Source organism: Fonsecaea monophora (genome assembly GCF_001642475.1).
Source record: "Fonsecaea monophora strain CBS 269.37 chromosome Unknown Scaff55, whole genome shotgun sequence".
Classification (NCBI taxonomy): domain Eukaryota; kingdom Fungi; phylum Ascomycota; class Eurotiomycetes; order Chaetothyriales; family Herpotrichiellaceae; genus Fonsecaea; species Fonsecaea monophora.
Genome location: NW_019173986.1, coordinates 57631 through 74003, shown reverse-complemented (window position 1 = coordinate 74003; position 16373 = coordinate 57631). Strand labels below are relative to the sequence as shown.

General features: G+C 50.4%; 7 protein-coding genes across 7 annotated transcripts; 5 read left to right on the top strand and 2 right to left on the bottom strand.

Moving 5' to 3' along the window:
• Nucleotides 1–316: 316 nt before the first annotated feature.
• Nucleotides 317–2669, top strand: AYO21_07285 (hypothetical protein; the record flags this gene model as incomplete). Its single annotated transcript, XM_022657242.1, has 10 exons — nt 317–497; nt 586–853; nt 947–1077; nt 1132–1272; nt 1333–1416; nt 1488–1657; nt 1736–1886; nt 1953–2205; nt 2265–2341; nt 2422–2669. 10 exons carry the CDS (start codon nt 317–319, stop codon nt 2667–2669), a joined length of 1704 nt encoding a protein of 567 aa, XP_022510415.1.
• Nucleotides 2670–3211: 542 nt separating this feature from the next.
• On the bottom strand, nt 3212–4227 carry AYO21_07284 (uracil phosphoribosyltransferase; the record flags this gene model as incomplete). Its single annotated transcript, XM_022657241.1, has 5 exons — nt 3212–3263; nt 3337–3541; nt 3604–3704; nt 3856–3985; nt 4095–4227. The coding sequence occupies 5 exons, from the start codon at nt 4225–4227 to the stop codon at nt 3212–3214; spliced, it is 621 nt and encodes a 206-aa protein (XP_022510414.1).
• Nucleotides 4228–5058: 831 nt separating this feature from the next.
• AYO21_07283 (hypothetical protein) lies at nt 5059–6151 on the top strand (the record flags this gene model as incomplete). The annotated part of the gene is made up of 3 exons (XM_022657240.1): nt 5059–5590; nt 5668–5812; nt 5902–6151. 3 exons carry the CDS (start codon nt 5059–5061, stop codon nt 6149–6151), a joined length of 927 nt encoding a protein of 308 aa, XP_022510413.1.
• A 758-nt stretch (nt 6152–6909) lies between these two features.
• On the top strand, nt 6910–8592 carry AYO21_07282 (methylmalonate-semialdehyde dehydrogenase (acylating); the record flags this gene model as incomplete). The annotated part of the gene is made up of 1 exon (XM_022657239.1): nt 6910–8592. The coding sequence occupies one exon, from the start codon at nt 6910–6912 to the stop codon at nt 8590–8592; it is 1683 nt and encodes a 560-aa protein (XP_022510412.1).
• A 541-nt stretch (nt 8593–9133) lies between these two features.
• Nucleotides 9134–9868, bottom strand: AYO21_07281 (uracil phosphoribosyltransferase; the record flags this gene model as incomplete). The annotated part of the gene is made up of 2 exons (XM_022657238.1): nt 9134–9329; nt 9462–9868. The coding sequence occupies 2 exons, from the start codon at nt 9866–9868 to the stop codon at nt 9134–9136; spliced, it is 603 nt and encodes a 200-aa protein (XP_022510411.1).
• Nucleotides 9869–11034: 1166 nt separating this feature from the next.
• On the top strand, nt 11035–12346 carry AYO21_07280 (hypothetical protein; the record flags this gene model as incomplete). Its single annotated transcript, XM_022657237.1, has 3 exons — nt 11035–11374; nt 11451–11624; nt 11706–12346. The coding sequence occupies 3 exons, from the start codon at nt 11035–11037 to the stop codon at nt 12344–12346; spliced, it is 1155 nt and encodes a 384-aa protein (XP_022510410.1).
• Nucleotides 12347–13051: 705 nt separating this feature from the next.
• AYO21_07279 (hypothetical protein) lies at nt 13052–14759 on the top strand (the record flags this gene model as incomplete). Its single annotated transcript, XM_022657236.1, has 3 exons — nt 13052–14260; nt 14363–14507; nt 14617–14759. 3 exons carry the CDS (start codon nt 13052–13054, stop codon nt 14757–14759), a joined length of 1497 nt encoding a protein of 498 aa, XP_022510409.1.
• Between the last annotated feature and the right edge of the window lie 1614 nt (nt 14760–16373).

Here is a 16373-nt window from a genome sequence, read left to right as displayed (position 1 = left end):
CGCTCTAGATCTCAGTCCCCACTATCCTATCAAAACCATCTCTTATCATAATAGATACCGTTTATGAATGTTCTGATCTGGAATGGGCGCCGATGTATTAACGGGCCTGTATATCTTTCATGCAGGTCCCGGTAGTATGGGATAAGAGGGCAGGCAGGCATTCTCATCGCCGTTACGAGCATAGGCAGGTGTGCGTACTAGAAAACAAGTTCAAATTCGGTCAATTCGTTTTACACATTGCAATTACAAAACGAACTGCGAACTTTTCTGGGGTGGGAATTTTTGATCGAAAAGGGCCAAACAAAGATCCACAACCATGACTCTCAGAGAGCGCACAGCCCAGCTGGCAGAGAAGTGCCAGATCAAGCACGACTACTATGACAACAACGCTGAGGGCGCGCAAAAGAGTAAATATCTTTGGAGTCCTGACCTAGCTCCGGTTGAGCCTGCACGACGGACATGGGGTTGGTACAACTTCATGAACCTCTGGATCTCGGGTAGGTATATATATCGAGCCGTGTTCTACAATGTCGATTCCCTGGGGCGCGATTTTATGTTGGTTTTGCTGACTGGAATTTCTCACAGCCTCGTTCAATGTCAATACGTGGCAGCTTGCCGGGAGCTACGTCGCCGCCGGTCTCGCCTGGTGGCAAGGCTGGCTTTGTATCTGGGCTGGATATATCCTGACGGGCGTTTTCGTCTCACTCGGAGGCCGAATGGGGGCAATGTACCACATTTCGTTTCCCGTGGCGATTCGCTCTTCTTTCGGCATATATGGGTCGATTTGGCCAGTGCTCAATCGTATTGTCCTGGCCATTATCTGGTACTCCGTCCAGGGCTGGATTGGAGGACAGTGAGTTTGTCCCTGAGCTAACTGTCAAAACAACCTTGGTCCTTGGATATAAGAAAAAAAAAAGGCTAACAACAAGTGCCCTCCCCCAAACAGATGTCTTTATCTCATGCTGTGTGCGGTTTGGCCAGGGACCGCTCGAATCCCAAATCATCTCCCGGCGTCTGCTCAGACAGATACAAAGCACATGATGTGCTTTTTCCTGTTCTGGCTCTGTCAACTGATCGGTAAGAATGCCTCGCTTTGCGGTTGAGAATACCCTGCTAAGACGGCGAAAAAAGGCATATACTTCCCTTTGCACAAAGTCAGACATCTATACACTATCAAGGCGGTGACAGCTCCCATTGGAGGCATCGCATTCGCTGCATGGGTGGCTGTGAGAGCAGGCCATGGTGCCGGTCCCGTCATGTCTCAAAGCAGCTGTAAGTGTCCATGAAGGTCGATGTTTTGCCTAGCCCATCATTGATATGACGACTACGCAGCCCTCAAAGGTAGTGCCTTGACATGGACCGTGATCCAAGCCATCATCTCGTCCTTGGACAATTTCAGCACATTCATTCTGAATGGTGAGTGTGGGATGAAAACCCACGAGGCCTCCCTCTCTTCTGGCTCGTTTACTGAATCGACCGATACGCAGACTCCGATTTTTCGCGGTTTTCAAAGAAGCCTTCCAATGCCCTCTGGTCTCAACTCATTACAGTTCCAGTCTCATTCTCAGTCACTTCCCTGGTTGGTTTAATCGTCTCCAGCTGCAGCGCTACATTATACGGCTCCCCACTTTGGAATCCTTTGGACGTCCTGGAGCGAGTAAGTACCCAAGTTGTTTGCATGAGAAGTTCAAATTCTAGGCCAGAAGACCTGTCATCTAACCTCTGAACTCCCTAGTTTGTTACCGACAGTCCATCCAGCAGCGACAGGGCCGGGGTTTTCTTCCTCGCTCTGATCTTTGTCTATGCTCAGGCTATGACAAACCTGACGGGTGCAAACTCTGCGGGAAGTGACTTTACCGCTCTGTTCCCTCGATACCTCAATATTCGTAAGTTCATCCTTATTTGTCCCCCCCATTCCGAATCCGGGATAGACAAGACTAACATAAACGCAGGACGTGGTGGGTATGTTGCCGCAGTGCTGTCTTTTGCCTGCGTGCCGTGGAAACTCTTATCCAGCAGCAACAACTTCTTAGCATACGTCGGTGCCTACAGTGTCTTCCTTTCTGCTTTCGTCGGACCTTATTTCTGTGATTACTTTATCGTCCGCCGAGGCCATCTTGCAGTTGACCAGTTGTACTCCAACAAGTCGTCCGATCTCTACTGGGGCTTGGGCGGGTTCGGCATCAACGCTTACGTGGGATACCTGTGGGTTTTCTTCATCTCCTGCCCTCTTCAGCCGCAGAAATCTAACGATTTTGACACAGATGCGGATTGATATTCAATATCGTCGGTGTTGCCGGAGCGATGGGTGCATCGATACCGATTGGTGCCTGGTACTTGTGTAAGTCTAGCGCCTGTTTGCAAGGTCTGACTTCCTTCTGAAGGACTGTGAATACTGATTTGTTCTCTCTAAACGTTCAGATCAGTTCAACTTCCTCATGGGTGTTTTCGTGAGTGGAGGTGTATACTACCTGATGTGCAGATTCGGACCTTTCAAGGTCGAATGTAACAAGGGCTGGAACGAAACGGGAGACGCCGCCCTCGTTCCATCGATCATGATCAATGGTGTTGATCCATATGCACACGCTAGGGGAGATTCAGAAGCCAGCGTCGTTGTTGAAACAAAGGACAGCGAGGTGCAGTCTGTCGTGGAGACGTTCAAGCATTAAAAGGCCTTGTGTGATCCACATGCGGATATCGAGTCCTTCGATGAAGAATGTGCTACTTGTGACTCGGTGCAAAATCATGGTGACGCCTATTAGAAGCTGAAGAATGCTAGAGCAAGTAGATAGATTTTGATAATTTCCTTACCTGTGAAATGACATTTTGCAATGAGAACTGGGTCTTCTTATAACATCAGTAACAATGCCTAATTCTCGAGAGTCCTACCGGAGTCCCACTGGTCTGATGACTGAACTGAATGGCCATGGATAGAAACATATGAGCGAAGAAGTGCCTATTCATGGCGGAGGCGATAGCTGCGAATACCCTGCCTTATATCGAGCCTATACTTTGACAACATTGAGCCATTGGTTGAGGAGACGGTTTTCATTTGTATCGAGGATCGGTTATCTCATCTTCTAAAAGCAAAAAAAATTACAGTTGGTTGCGTCGAACCGTTGGCTTTCCGATTCCACCATCCTCACAAAATGGAGTTCGTCTCAGCTGTATCAAACTTCCAGCATTCCATGCCCCTTTCTAGAGGATCCTTTCATGTACCGTAAAATCGATCCCCGAAATCGCCAAGTCCTGGATCGATGTACCTGCAGAGTCGGTAATTTGTCAATGATCCAAGTCGACAAGTTGATAGAATCGCATATATGGGTATCGACAAACCTTTTTGAATTCAAATCCTTGTCAACAGCCGCTGTCACTAACATCAACTTCGGAAATCGTTCAGAGACCAGGCTGACCGCGCTCGCCGAGGCTATCAGATTGACGACAATGATCCGTTCCTCCGGCACACGCTGTTCAAGGACCAGCTCGATTGCTTTACTCACTGAGCCTCCGGTCGCAAGCATTGGCTCGAGAATCAGTACGTCTGCTTAAAGTCAGCAACGTGATCGCACACCCCCGTTTTTGGACGTGGTTGAGAAGCCTTACAAGCGTTCGAAATCGACGTAGGAAATTTAGTGTACAGATGCACTGGGAGGCTCGTTTTCTCGTCTCGTTGGATTAAGAGCTTTCCGAAGCTCAAAGGGCCGCTTTTTAAATTCGCAAAGATAGGGTCAGCATGGATATACACTTTCGCCTTCGCCTCCCCTTTGGTGGGAAGGAGGAGAAGAGGGGAAAGGGAGGATGTGTTGCTGGCCGAGCCTGAAAAAAAAAATAGCGGGTAGATTCGTCTTCACATACTTGTAAGCCGTTCTCAGCGCATCTTCCAGGCTGGCCCCTGCCCTCAGGATGCTGATGCCACAGACTTGCTTTGCTTGTCGCACGCCCTGGTACGTGCCTCCCGTCGGGGTCGTCACTTGTTGACATTCGACTGGGATGAAATCCAGCGCTGTAGGAGGAAAACGAACTCGTCAGAATGGTTGAGCACGAACTTGGAAAAGAGCCAGAGCAAATTTCATCAAGCGGTCTCTGGTTCTTACCTCTGGCCATGAGCTGTGCAGCCACCTTGGCAAATGCATCGATAAAGTCTTTGCCCTCTGTGTTTTGACTGCGCAGAATGGTCATGGAACTTAGGAGTTGATGGTTCTGTGGCAGGAGTACGCAATTCTCCATGGTGTTGCGCATCCTTGAAGCGAGAGCGTCCAAACTTGGAACACACAGGTGTTATTCTTGAAAAACCTATGATGGGAGACTGGAGTCTAGGTCCTGGGGCTCCAGGATTTAGCATGTGAGCATCGGGACGTCAAGTGCAAACAGACCTATCGTACCAGTAGATCCAGTCTTTGAGAATAGGCATACAATTCTTATCGACATCTGTAACTTACATATCGGGAGGTTCTAGCCTCCGATACGAAGAGAGATCTTAGATAAACAATGCGAGGCCCTGTGAAACTTCTGAAATTCCCCACGTATTCTATTATCTAAAGTATCTTTAATCTACCGAGTACCTATCTATAGCTAGCCCCACCCAGATTACCTTCGAAAGCACGAGATTTCCGCTGCCGCACGGAAGAGATTGATAGTCTGGTCATTATTGAGGAATTCATCTATCTTCAAAGTACAGTGTTTGTGGTTCGATTACTTCGTATCTAGCACCTACTTGAGCGGGTCAGACTGTTTGTTTCGAGGCTGACGCGGTGCGCCCTGGGGCATAGGACATGGAAATAGAAGAAAAACTTCTCAACAGCTTGGTAGTTGTAACTTGATCGTAAGGGGAATGATAAATCGAACACTGATACATTGAAGAGCCTGCGTAGTCGGTCTAGGAGCACGCATTCTCCCTGGGTATCCGACCTGCTCACTGTTCCTCTTGCAGACACCAATCTTGTTTCGCGGTCAAAGGTGTTGGGCGATCCAATTCTTTATCCTAAAATGTCCATTCAGGTACTTAGTGGTCAGTATTATTACTCAGACGCCGGTACTCCGAACCATACGTGTTGAAAGATGTCCCTAACCGAGATTGAATGGACGAATATAGGAGGGAGTCATCCAGACTTCGCCGAACTTGTATGCCAGAGGCTGGGGGAGGAGTCACCGTCCACAAAACTCACATCATCGCGGTTTTCGAATGGCGAGACTAGCATTGTCATTGGAAACTCAGTCCGCGGTGCCGACCTGTTTATCATCCAGACAGCAGCAGAACCAGTCAACGACATGCTCATGGAACTCTTAATTACGATCAGCGCCTGCAAGACTGCCTCCGCCAGGAAGATCACCGCCGTGCTCCCCTGTTTCCCTTATTCGAGGCAAGACAAGAAAGACCGCAGCCGAGCTCCCATCACGGCCAAACTGGTGGCCAACATGCTTGAGACAGCCGGCTGCAACCATATCATCACGATGGACTTGCATGCCTCACAAATCCAAGGCTTCTTCAATATTCCCGTGGACAATCTCTATGCCGAGAGTGCAATGGTCGAGTACATTCGAAGTAATATGCCCCTGGACAACGTCGTCATTGTGTCTCCCGACGCAGGTGGTGCGAAGAGGTGAGTGTTAAACTAGGAGTCAATGGGAGAAAATATAACAACAAAAGAGGCTTACGTTGTCACTGAGCTGCTATCATTGCGGACAAGCTGCGTCTTGATCTAGCCCTCATCCACAAGGAGCGTAAAGTCGCCAGCAAAATCAGTCGTATGATTCTGGTTGGATCGGTTCTCAATAAGACTGCCGTTATTGTTGACGACATCGCGGACACATGGTAAGTCTTTTATGAATATCTATGCAACTCATCCTTTTCATTTCAATTTTTCCGGGGGGCCAGTGGACGTCTACTGACTGCGCACTCAGTGGCACCCTGATCATGGCAGCGGACGTATTGAAGAGCCACGGTGCCATCAGTTGCCGCGCCGTCGTTGTCCATGGATTTCTCTCAGGTCCTGCAATCCAGAAGATCGAGGAGAGCTCTTTGGAGAGACTCGTGGTCACAAACACCCTTCCCCTATCACCGACCGCTCAAAAATGTCCCAAAATCGAGTCCATCGACGTCAGCGGCATCATCGCAGAAGCAATTCGACGGACACACCATGGTGAATCGTAAGTAACATACCCCTTTTTCTAGGCAACAATATTCTCCAGGCTGAGTGAAAATCAATGCAGCATCTCCTTTTTGTTTAATTAGACCGGCAGATGGCAGCTGCCTGGTTAGATCACCGGAACAAGAGACAATGCAAGACTGGAAGAATAGTTAGGATTGGACGCGTTGTGTAAACCAAAATTGGTGAGAGGATGTCTTAGCACTGGCGATGACAATTCTCCAGTATCCAGCATACAGTATGCAATACACACTCTCGGTGCACCTTGTTGAGGACATCTCCAGGAACCTTTCGTGCTATACTCGATTAATGTCCTGATTGATTTGATGCCATTGGGGCATTTATTCTCACTTCTAATTGGTGAATCCCGGAAAAGGACCCTCTTTTGCCAACCTTTCTCGGAGCTTTGCAATCATCCCCGGGTTCATATCGTGGGCAAGCGCTGAGTCACTGGCGCCTGCATCAGGTGGATCCCGGATCCTGGATGATTGTATGAAAGCTCTTGTCAACATTTTAGGAAGGAAAGGAGATGGAGAACAAGCCAAAGGTCTGGCCATGATCCCAATTCGACGAACCCCACAATATCATATCCTTCACACGTTGTGCTCCACCATCTTGTCTTATCTTCACATTCCAACTGTACAATCTGTGGTCCGTCGCTCACTTTCAATCTTTTGATAGTGATATCTGCTATCAAGAGATCGAAGGCTTGAGAGTAGGTTTGGTAGGCTTTGTGTTCAGGGCTTGATACTAATGAAACACGATGGTCGTCCAACGTTCTGCAACAACGGTGGCGACGGTGTTAGAGCAGCCTTTGTCTCTGGTGGTCGACAGCAATGATGACACAGCTGGAGACTACTCTCCCAACCATCGCCATCGGAATAAGAGACTTCGCAGCGATGAAACAGGCACCCGGTTAGGCACCAGCGACCCCAGCAGGGTGACCGTGCCTCTGAAGCAAAGCGCCAGCACTGGAGCTAGCACTAGCACCATGGCTCTGCCCACGCCGCCGACCACAACTCAAAATCTGATCAACAATGAATTCGGCGTGTCCAAGACGAGAGTCTGGATGAAGGTCCTGGATCCTGCGTCACAGAAGCTGCTCGCCCGGGTGCCGGATTCAACTCCAGCAGAGATACAGAAAGCCGTGACGGTGGCGGACGCGGCGCAGACAGCGTGGGCGTCGTTGCCTATATCGAAACGGAAAGCCCTGCTTTTCGCCCTGCTGGGTATTTTGCAGCAGCACACGGTCGACTTTCAACAGTCACTGCAGCTCGAGGTGGGGAAGACACTGCAGGACGCCGAGTCGGAATTCGAGAGAGGAATTGATGCTATCCACACTGCGTGCTCGGCCACGGCCGAGATGAATGGCAAACACTGGACCACCAATTCGACAGAGACCTACACGATCCACCAGCCCGTCGGGGTCTGCGTAATCATCACTCCCTTTAATTTCCCTTTTATGATCCCTCTGTGGTCGATCCCCTACGCGGTCATCACCGGCAACACAGTGGTCTTGAAACCTTCCGAAAAGGCCCCTTCGACTGCTAACCTTCTAGGGAGATGCTTCGTGCAGGCGGGGTTTCCCCCTGGAGTGATAAATATCATCCATGGATCGTCGGTGACCGTAGACAAATTGCTCTCGCAGCCTCTCGTCAGCGCGGTATCCTTTGTGGGTTCCGAACTGGCTGGAGAACGAGTCTACGAGCATGCCAAAGCCACCAGAAAGAGAATCCAAGTCGAAGTCAGCGGGAAAAACCACGGGATTGTGCTGGAAGATGCGTCAAAGACAAAGACTCTCTATGCCATTGCCGGGAGCGCATTTGGGGCCGCGGGTCAGAGGTGTATGGCGCTGAGTGTCATGATCTGCGTCGGGTCGACCAAGGAATGGATCGACGATCTCGTCCAGCTGGCCGGGTCGCTCAAAGTCGGCTGCGGTTCTGATCCTGGCACCGAAGTCGGCCCCTTGATCACGGCTGCTGCAAAAGAGAGAGTGGAAGACATGATCGACCTTGCCGAAGCCGAAGGCGCCGAGGTCGTGCTGGACGGACGAAGATATTGCGTGCCCGAATACCCCGAGGGGAACTTTGTCGGGCCCACCATCATCACCAAAGTGCAGACGTCTATGCAGTGCTACCAGGACGAGATCTTTGGGCCTGTCCTCGTGTGCATCGAGGTCGACACCCTGGACGAGGCCATCGAGATAGCAAACGAGAACCGGTACGGCAACGGATGCTCACTGTTTACGACCGATCCTGTCCATGCTCAGACCTTCCAGCGCAAAATAAACATAGGCCAGATTGGAATTAACGTCCCGGTTCTGGCGGCTTCAGGTCCTGTGGCAAGAACAGCAAACAAAGACTCATTCCTCGGAGACAATGAATGTGGACGGAGCCCGTGGCAGTTCTTCACAATGCCCAAAACTGTCACCGCGCTGTGGCGGTGATTGGGGAAAAGGTTGCCAGTTGTCAAGTGAGCACTTGAGGTGTACGCCATCATCTCCCCATCTGAAGGCAAAGAGCCACAAAGGGGCGGCGAGCATGATGCATCGAAACTATTCTTTGAGGGGGGATGGTTTCGGAGTGGTATCTTTTTGATGTATCACGCCTGGGTTGAGAAATCGAAAGCCGAAAAAGGCACCAACAGTTATTACTGAACCCACTCAATTGGATTCATACTCACCAGTAGAGAGGGCTTCTCGAATATGAAACTCAGGAATTGGTTCTTGCTACTTAAAACACCAAATATTTTTCGTAGTGGAAGGTTTATCTGGTCTATTCAACAGAAAAATTTACAGACAGGAAATGCCGACACGCAAGAAGCAGCAATGCACACAAGTCAATTTTTTTTTCCAATAGTAGGATAGAAATCCTCATCGATTTCAAGGTACAATTGTACGTAGGAAAACTTTATATTCCATCGCGTCCCTTACTCCCGTACTGCTGTCTGTAGCTCTGTTCTGTTCCAATGATCCATCTTTAGTACTTTCAATCCAAATTTGTTCCAAACAGTCGGTCTCCTATGTCTCCGATGCCAGGTTGAACGTATCCTGCACTGTCCAGATCCGAGTCGACAGCGCCTACCACCAAGTTCGTGCCTTCAGGCCAGCTTGAAGCGACCTTGTCCAGCCCGGGGTTACTGGCCAAAATGGACACAAAGGTGATTTTTTCGACTCCCCATTCTCTAGAAGAGGAAAAGACACGGTATTTTAGCATCTGGACAGACACAAAGGAAAGAAGGGGGGGAAAAAAATAAAGAAACTCTGTTACTTCGTACGACAAACTCGACGAGCTGTAGAAAAGACTCGTTACTTACTTGAGGATTTGAATGGCCGCCTCGGCCGTACCGCCCGTGGCAATGACAGGGTCGAGGATATAAGCATGTCTGATCCTGCCGGACCGGGGCGGCAATTTGTTGTAGTACTCGACGGGCTGGAGTGTTTTTCTGTCTCTGAAAATGCCCAGATGGTGGACGATTGCGTTTGCCTTGGGAGGGAGCGCAGCGAGAAAGGCGTCCATCATGGCCATTCCCGACCGCAGAATGACCACAACCACCACCGTCTCGTCAACCGAAGGAGGCTCGATGGCCGTCTCGGCGAGCATGGTGGTCAATTCGGATGTGAGCTGGCGGACTTCGCGGGGTGGAAGCGTGAGATCGCGGAGTTGGGACAGCTTTGTTGCGTAGGACATCTTGGACTGGGACTTGGATAGGTCGACTGTCATCTTGGGATTTGAAAAGTAGAAGTAAATTGAAATTCGGCGGTTTTGTTGAATGCTGCCCTGTCTGTGCTTTCACTCCTGCTTTTCTGAGAAGGGGAATATTGTCTTGTGTTGTGAGTGTCTTTTTGTTCTCTCTGCCCCTACATGCAGGCCGGCGAAGGGAAACCAGATTGTGGCATAAAGATTCAAACAACGGGGTTTCATCAAACCAAGATCTAGAATTCTGGATCAGAAGATATCATCAGCAGTCGCACACCCGGTCAAAAATGGTTTCAGTAGCCTGAGATTCTTCTATTTCGTTGAAAATGCACCTAACTGTAACTGTACCCACCCACTGCCACCCCCAATCATGTGTTCTGGATTCAATTGTTCCGTTTGAAAGGCTCGAGAGACTAAAGATTAGCAGTGGCGTGGCAGACCCATCCATCCTCCAGACCCACATTCTTTTATATCAGTGCGATACTAGATACGCGATAAGCAATCACCACGATCATGCTGCCATGTTGCCATCCCAGTTCAAGGGGTCCCACAACCCGAACCCTGCCGATCGGTTTTAATAAGATGGAGTGTGGGGTAGAAGACCTTTGGAAGGGGTCCACCGTCCACAGTCCCCTGGGACGATTTGACTGACTCATTCCTTATCCTGTGGTTCCGTATCGACTCTGGTTCCGCTGCGACTAACCAAGAAAAAGAGAGCTCTGGGTGGTGTTCGCATGTCGTTGAGGAGCGCAGCAATCAGATATTGTTTGCAATTTTCATCTGACAAAGTTGACACTTTGAATCTGCTAAGATCATCCGTATATAAGCTATTTTAAGAATGTGGACGTTGTGTGGAGGAGAAGAGCGGCAGGAAGAGGTGGAAGAAGTAGAAGGCGTACACAGACAGAAATCTTTATTCTTTTTACAAATTTCCTCAAGATTTTTGGCATACAAATTATCAGGTCCCATATAAACATGGTGTCAGAAGTCGAATACTTGTTATCACTACAAGCAGTCAGGGAACGTGCCAATTGTGTTTTTGATTGTGCGCAGAGGGGGACACTCAACCATTTCCATTACAATGCCGACCAACTCCCAGTGGCCGCCCGTTTGGTGGCTCAGACAATTTCAGTGAGTTTTCAAGTTTCACACAGGCAACCAGCCCTCTCGCAAATTGGAACTAAAGCAATATGAATGTGCAGCGCGACTTTGGGCCCGATCGATATCATGAAATCCCTCCGCATGGGCGTTGGCAACACTTCAATGTCGGTGATGTCGATCGCATTTCGCGGATGCTGCTTCGGACGAAAGAAACCGCCGATCCCAAGGAACAGACAAGGGTCTTGATTGACCTGTTCATGGTGTCAGTCCTTCTGGACGCAGGGGCTGGAGACAGTTGGAGCTTCCAGGAGCCCAACACGGGGAACCAGAATGTGTACAACCGATCCGAAGGCATTGCGGTGGCTTCGCTGTACATGTTTGAGTCGGGAGCGTTTTCGTCAAGCCCGGCATGTCCTTGCACGGTGGATGGTGGGTACTTTTGAGTTGTTGTGGGAAGTAGTTTTTGCATTGTGTTGTTGTGATGCTAACGGAAAGCTTTACTCAGGAAGGGCATTGCTTGACCTCGACGAGGAAAGGTTTCTGTCTTGGTTTCAGATCTCGAATAGCAACCCTATGGTCGGTGTGCATGCTCGGATTCAGCTTTTGAGGGACGTTGGCAAATCTCTACTCTCTTTGCCTGACATCTTCGGCTCTCAGGGGCGACCAGGCAATCTTGTGGGTATGTATGCGGTGCAGACCCTTGCTTTTAAAAGTCATTTCAACCTGGGATCCTGATTGAAGTCAATGGTTTCTTTTTTAGACTACTTGACCGCTTCGGCCACTGGAACCGATGTTCTTGACTACACTGTCCTGTGGTCAGCCCTGCAGCGTCTACTGCTTCCCGCATGGCCCAAAGACAGAACACACCTTGGGAGTCAACCTCTTGGAGATGCTTGGCCTCTTCAGGTTCTCGCGCGGCAGTCTCAGTCCGATGCCAACGATACTCCGGCGAAAGCTATACAGCCGTTTCACAAGCTGACTCAGTGGCTGGCATATTCATTAACGACCCCGTTTGTGAAGATTCTGCATGCCAGGTGGGAGAATATGGAGCTGGGCACTGGGCTGCCTGAATATCGGAATGGAGGTCTGTTTGTGGACATGGGTGTTCTAACTCTGAAAGAAGACACTCTAAGTGTAGGCCAGAGGGCATCTGGACAGATTTTGCCCATCTACGACGCCACTAGCGATGTGATTGTCGAGTGGCGTGCGATGACAGTTGCCCTCCTTGATCGACTGCACGAGATCATTTCTAAGGAGTTTGCAGCTCAAGGAATTGCTATTAGTATGGCCCAAATGCTGGAGGCTGGCTCGTGGAAAACCGGTCGCGAGCTGGCTGCCACAAAGCGACCAAAGAGCAGATCAAGCCCTATATTGATCGCTGGTGATGGGACCCTCTTCTGACGGACGAGAGAATTTGGGCAAGGCCTCGGTTCAAAGAGTGTACCTAGGAATGAGAAAAAATAATATAGAATACACAGTTATTACACAATTTGGCAGAATCTAGCACCGACTTCTACATCAACCGTGGATGGACTTCCACCACACCAGTCCTTCGCTCCCGCAGGACCTAAAGAGAGAGTCCAAGTGGTGGCATAGTACTTACTACCTAGGTGTTACGGAGTAAGGCTCGCTCCTCCAAGAGTCTTGAATTCAGCGGGAAAGCCTGGGACGAGTACGAGAAGGTGCGGAGTCCGGCTTATCAGAGCAATGGGCCACCCTACTTGGCTATCTTCAGCCGAATTGTATTATCTGGGACCCACGTTCTTTGACAAGACTAACGATAGTTGGCTTATCGCTTCAGTCTTCGGCCATCTCCACAGATCCCCAGCAGGACCCTCCCTCGGCAAAGTGCCCACTACAGCCCATGATGGGGATCAGAACCCAGAAAAACAAAAAAGATTGTTCTGCAGTATCGGGGTATCAGAGATGGCGGCGACGGCTTCACCAAATTTGTCTTGCTTCAGGCACCAGATGACCTATCCACCCTCTTTTCTCTGTGACCCATCTGAACGGCAAGAGCAGTTATCGTCCATACCATCCAACGTGTGACTCAACAATCCATCGCCCTCTTATACTTTATGATTCGCAACGCTAGATCTGTCTCAAATGCTGAACACGGCGTATTCCCTAGACTTCGACCAGCCCGATCCATCTTCCGAGGAGCGAAGCGTCAAGAGACCGAAGACACTCTTGTCGACGACTACATCAAGTGCACGGCTCAAGATGGCGGTCGGCGTTACGGCCACAGTTACGGCGATCGACGAGAAAGAGCATTATCGTTCTCGACCAAGCACACCCAGCAGCTCCAGCTCGTCGAGTGTGCTGTCGCTGACCCAGAAATACAGCAATCGCGTCGTGCTGACCACCTACCCAGGACAGAGCGTCGCCGACCCGATTCCTCTACAATGGGGCGCCGCAGACCCCCAGACCAGAGGGCCGATCATCGTGTCCCGGAGCTTTGACAGCTTCAAGCGACGCAACGCGATCGGCGCCCATGGCGGGAGTTACAGCTTCTACAACGCACTGGCCGTGGCTGCTGGCGACTTGCCGCGCGATTTCCGCCCCGACCTCACAAACACACAACCGACCTTCGACTTCGCCCCGCAACCTGCCTGGTCCGATCCGACCAAGATCGTCTCCATGGACCCGTACGGACACGACATTGTCAAGTACTTTGGCAACCACCTCGCCGCCGGATTGGACGTGCGCCCCACCATCGCCATCACGCGGGCCACGATGCGCGTGGCCGAGATCACTGACGCCCTCCGACAAAACAGACTGCAGGTCGACGGCAAAATCGTCCTCAACGACGCGGGCGATGTCCGCGTGACCAAAGTCGCAGTCGAACCCGTGTGGCATCTCCCCGGGGTGGCCGAGCGCTTTGGAGTGGATGAGACGACGTTGCGGCGAGCCCTATTCGAGCACACCGGAGGGAGCTACCCGGAATTCATCACGAGAACTGATCTGAGCGTGTTTCTGCCACCGATCGGTGGGCTGACTGTCTACATCTTTGGCCCGCCCGAGCGAGTGTCGGACCCGAGCGTCAAATTGGCCCTTCGCATCCACGACGAGTGCAATGGTTCCGACGTGTTCCAATCAGACATTTGCACATGTCGCCCATATCTTGCCTTTGGGATCGAAGAGGCCCTAAAGGAGGCTCAAGCCGGAGGCTCTGGTGTGGTCATCTATTTCCGAAAGGAAGGGCGTGCCTTGGGTGAAGTGGTCAAGTATTTGGTGTACAATTCGAGGAAACGCGGAGGGGACACTGCCGATAAGTATTTTCAGCGAACTGAAGCCATTGCTGGTGTCAGAGATGTAAGCTTTTTCATTTTTCTCTCCCTTCCTAGTATGTCCTATGTTGTCGTTTGCTCAGAGACACTTAATCTTTACTGTCATGTACTAACAAAAATCTCACAGATGCGCTTCCAAGCTCTCATGCCAGACATACTGCACTGGCTGGGCATCAAAAAGATCGACCGCATGCTGTCCATGTCCAACATGAAGTACGACGCGATAGTAGGACAAGGCATCCCCATCTACGAGCGAGTTCCCATTCCTGACCGTGAGTTTCCTTTTCCCCCTCAACTTCCACAGCGCCTCAATCAATTTCTCGCCAAATTAGTCTTCCATCTAAACTAACAATGTTATTTTTCTTTTCTTTTTTTTACCAGACCTTATCCCCGCAGATTCCAGAGTCGAAATCGACGCCAAAATCAATGCCGGCTACTTCACGACGGGCAAGTCTTATAGTGAGGAGGAGTTAAAGGATATCAAAGGAAGAGGGTGGCAAGGCTGGGAGGATACCACGCATTGAGGAAGGTTATTGAGCAGGGAGCATTGCAATGGATAACCGCACAAAACTCTCTTGACTACCAGGTCGCCAGCATTGACGTGAGCAGGAAGGGATCCTTCTAAGAAGCCCGAGGCCTCTCTCTTTTGAGCTAGATAATGTTGCCAGTGTGCGCGCACACCAGGGCTACGAAAGAGAAAGCTGGCACAGTCTGACACAGACTAGATACATTCACTGGATAGCGATGAGCTGGCCACCGGCTCAATCATAGTGAATATTGTCTCAAGGGATAGGGAACCCCTCTATGTCTATCTACCCTCAGAGATGACTATCGCCTCTGGACCATCCAAGTCAGAGCAAGTATTAGGGTAGCATGTTCTCGTCAGACTATGTATGCAACTTTATTTTGACTTTGGCATGGACAGGGTAGCAGCATCATGATTCGGATTCAACCAGCCATTATTACACTGGCGTCATGCTTCGTATGGCGTAGCAGATGGATATCGAGCTTGTCTAGAGTCACTGTAGCGACGACCACAAGATCCATTCGTCCCAATGTTCGCCTCCAACTTTATCATCGCCGACCGTTGAACGCACTTGGAAGCATGCACGCGGGCCGGGCGAAGAAACTCACGGCCTAACAGCCAGTCCCGAGACGATTGCCACCAAAAACCAACATGACCAAACTATTTCTGCTCCCGTGTGCGGTGTGCGGCACTCTCATGTTACCGCGTCAGTTCCGGCTTGGCCGGGGAACAGCATTTCTGCGCATCGGCACCGTCGACGACTTCCACCTGCACGCCACCAAACTGAAGCCCACGTTCGAGCAATTCACGGGCGAACTTGTGGTGATTGTTAATAATGAAAAATTGAAGCCACGCATGTGCCGGGCGCAAGTCGCAGGATGCAAGTCGCAAAAGGGAGCAAATCATCACAACCCGGGGATCGCCAATTGCGGTTTGAACGAATCATGGAACGGCACATCTTGGCAGCTAAAGACCCGACTGTACCGCTTTTATATGACCACCCACCTCCCCTCTCACTTTCACACTCACCCTCCATCCTGAACCTGCCTCCACCGCATGCAGCGCCAGCCAGGACCCAGAACTGGTTCCCTCTTTGACGCCTTTTCGACTGTCGATCAACTTCTCGTCCCATTGCTCGAACAGACCCTCCCTCCCTACCAATGGAGCATAAAACTCTCCCACCACGGAATTTGGACAGAGCTCGATGAGGACCGTGGGTTTGACGACTTTTCTATCAGCCATTCCAAACAGCAACTACAGAACTCAATAACCATGAAGAGTTTTCACATACACTTGGTTATCTAGGCAATCAATGCAAACAGCATCGAAATTTGCATGGTCTCTTATCATAGCGGCAGTTGACTGAGCCCTCACAGCCGGTCATCCTATGTCCAGATCATTTCTATCGAACGAAGCCTCTACTTACTAGCAGAGCTTGGGTCGAGCAGACTGCGAATCGTGAGATCTGATTGATCCTCTGCTCTAAGTCGGCAGAACCGGCCACGTTTTGTCACGTCATCAACAAGCAAGATGGCCTCGTTCTCGCTGGCAAGCACAACGGCACCCTTGCTTCCGCCTTGGCCCCGGGTATGGATCGGTTAGTCAAATCGTG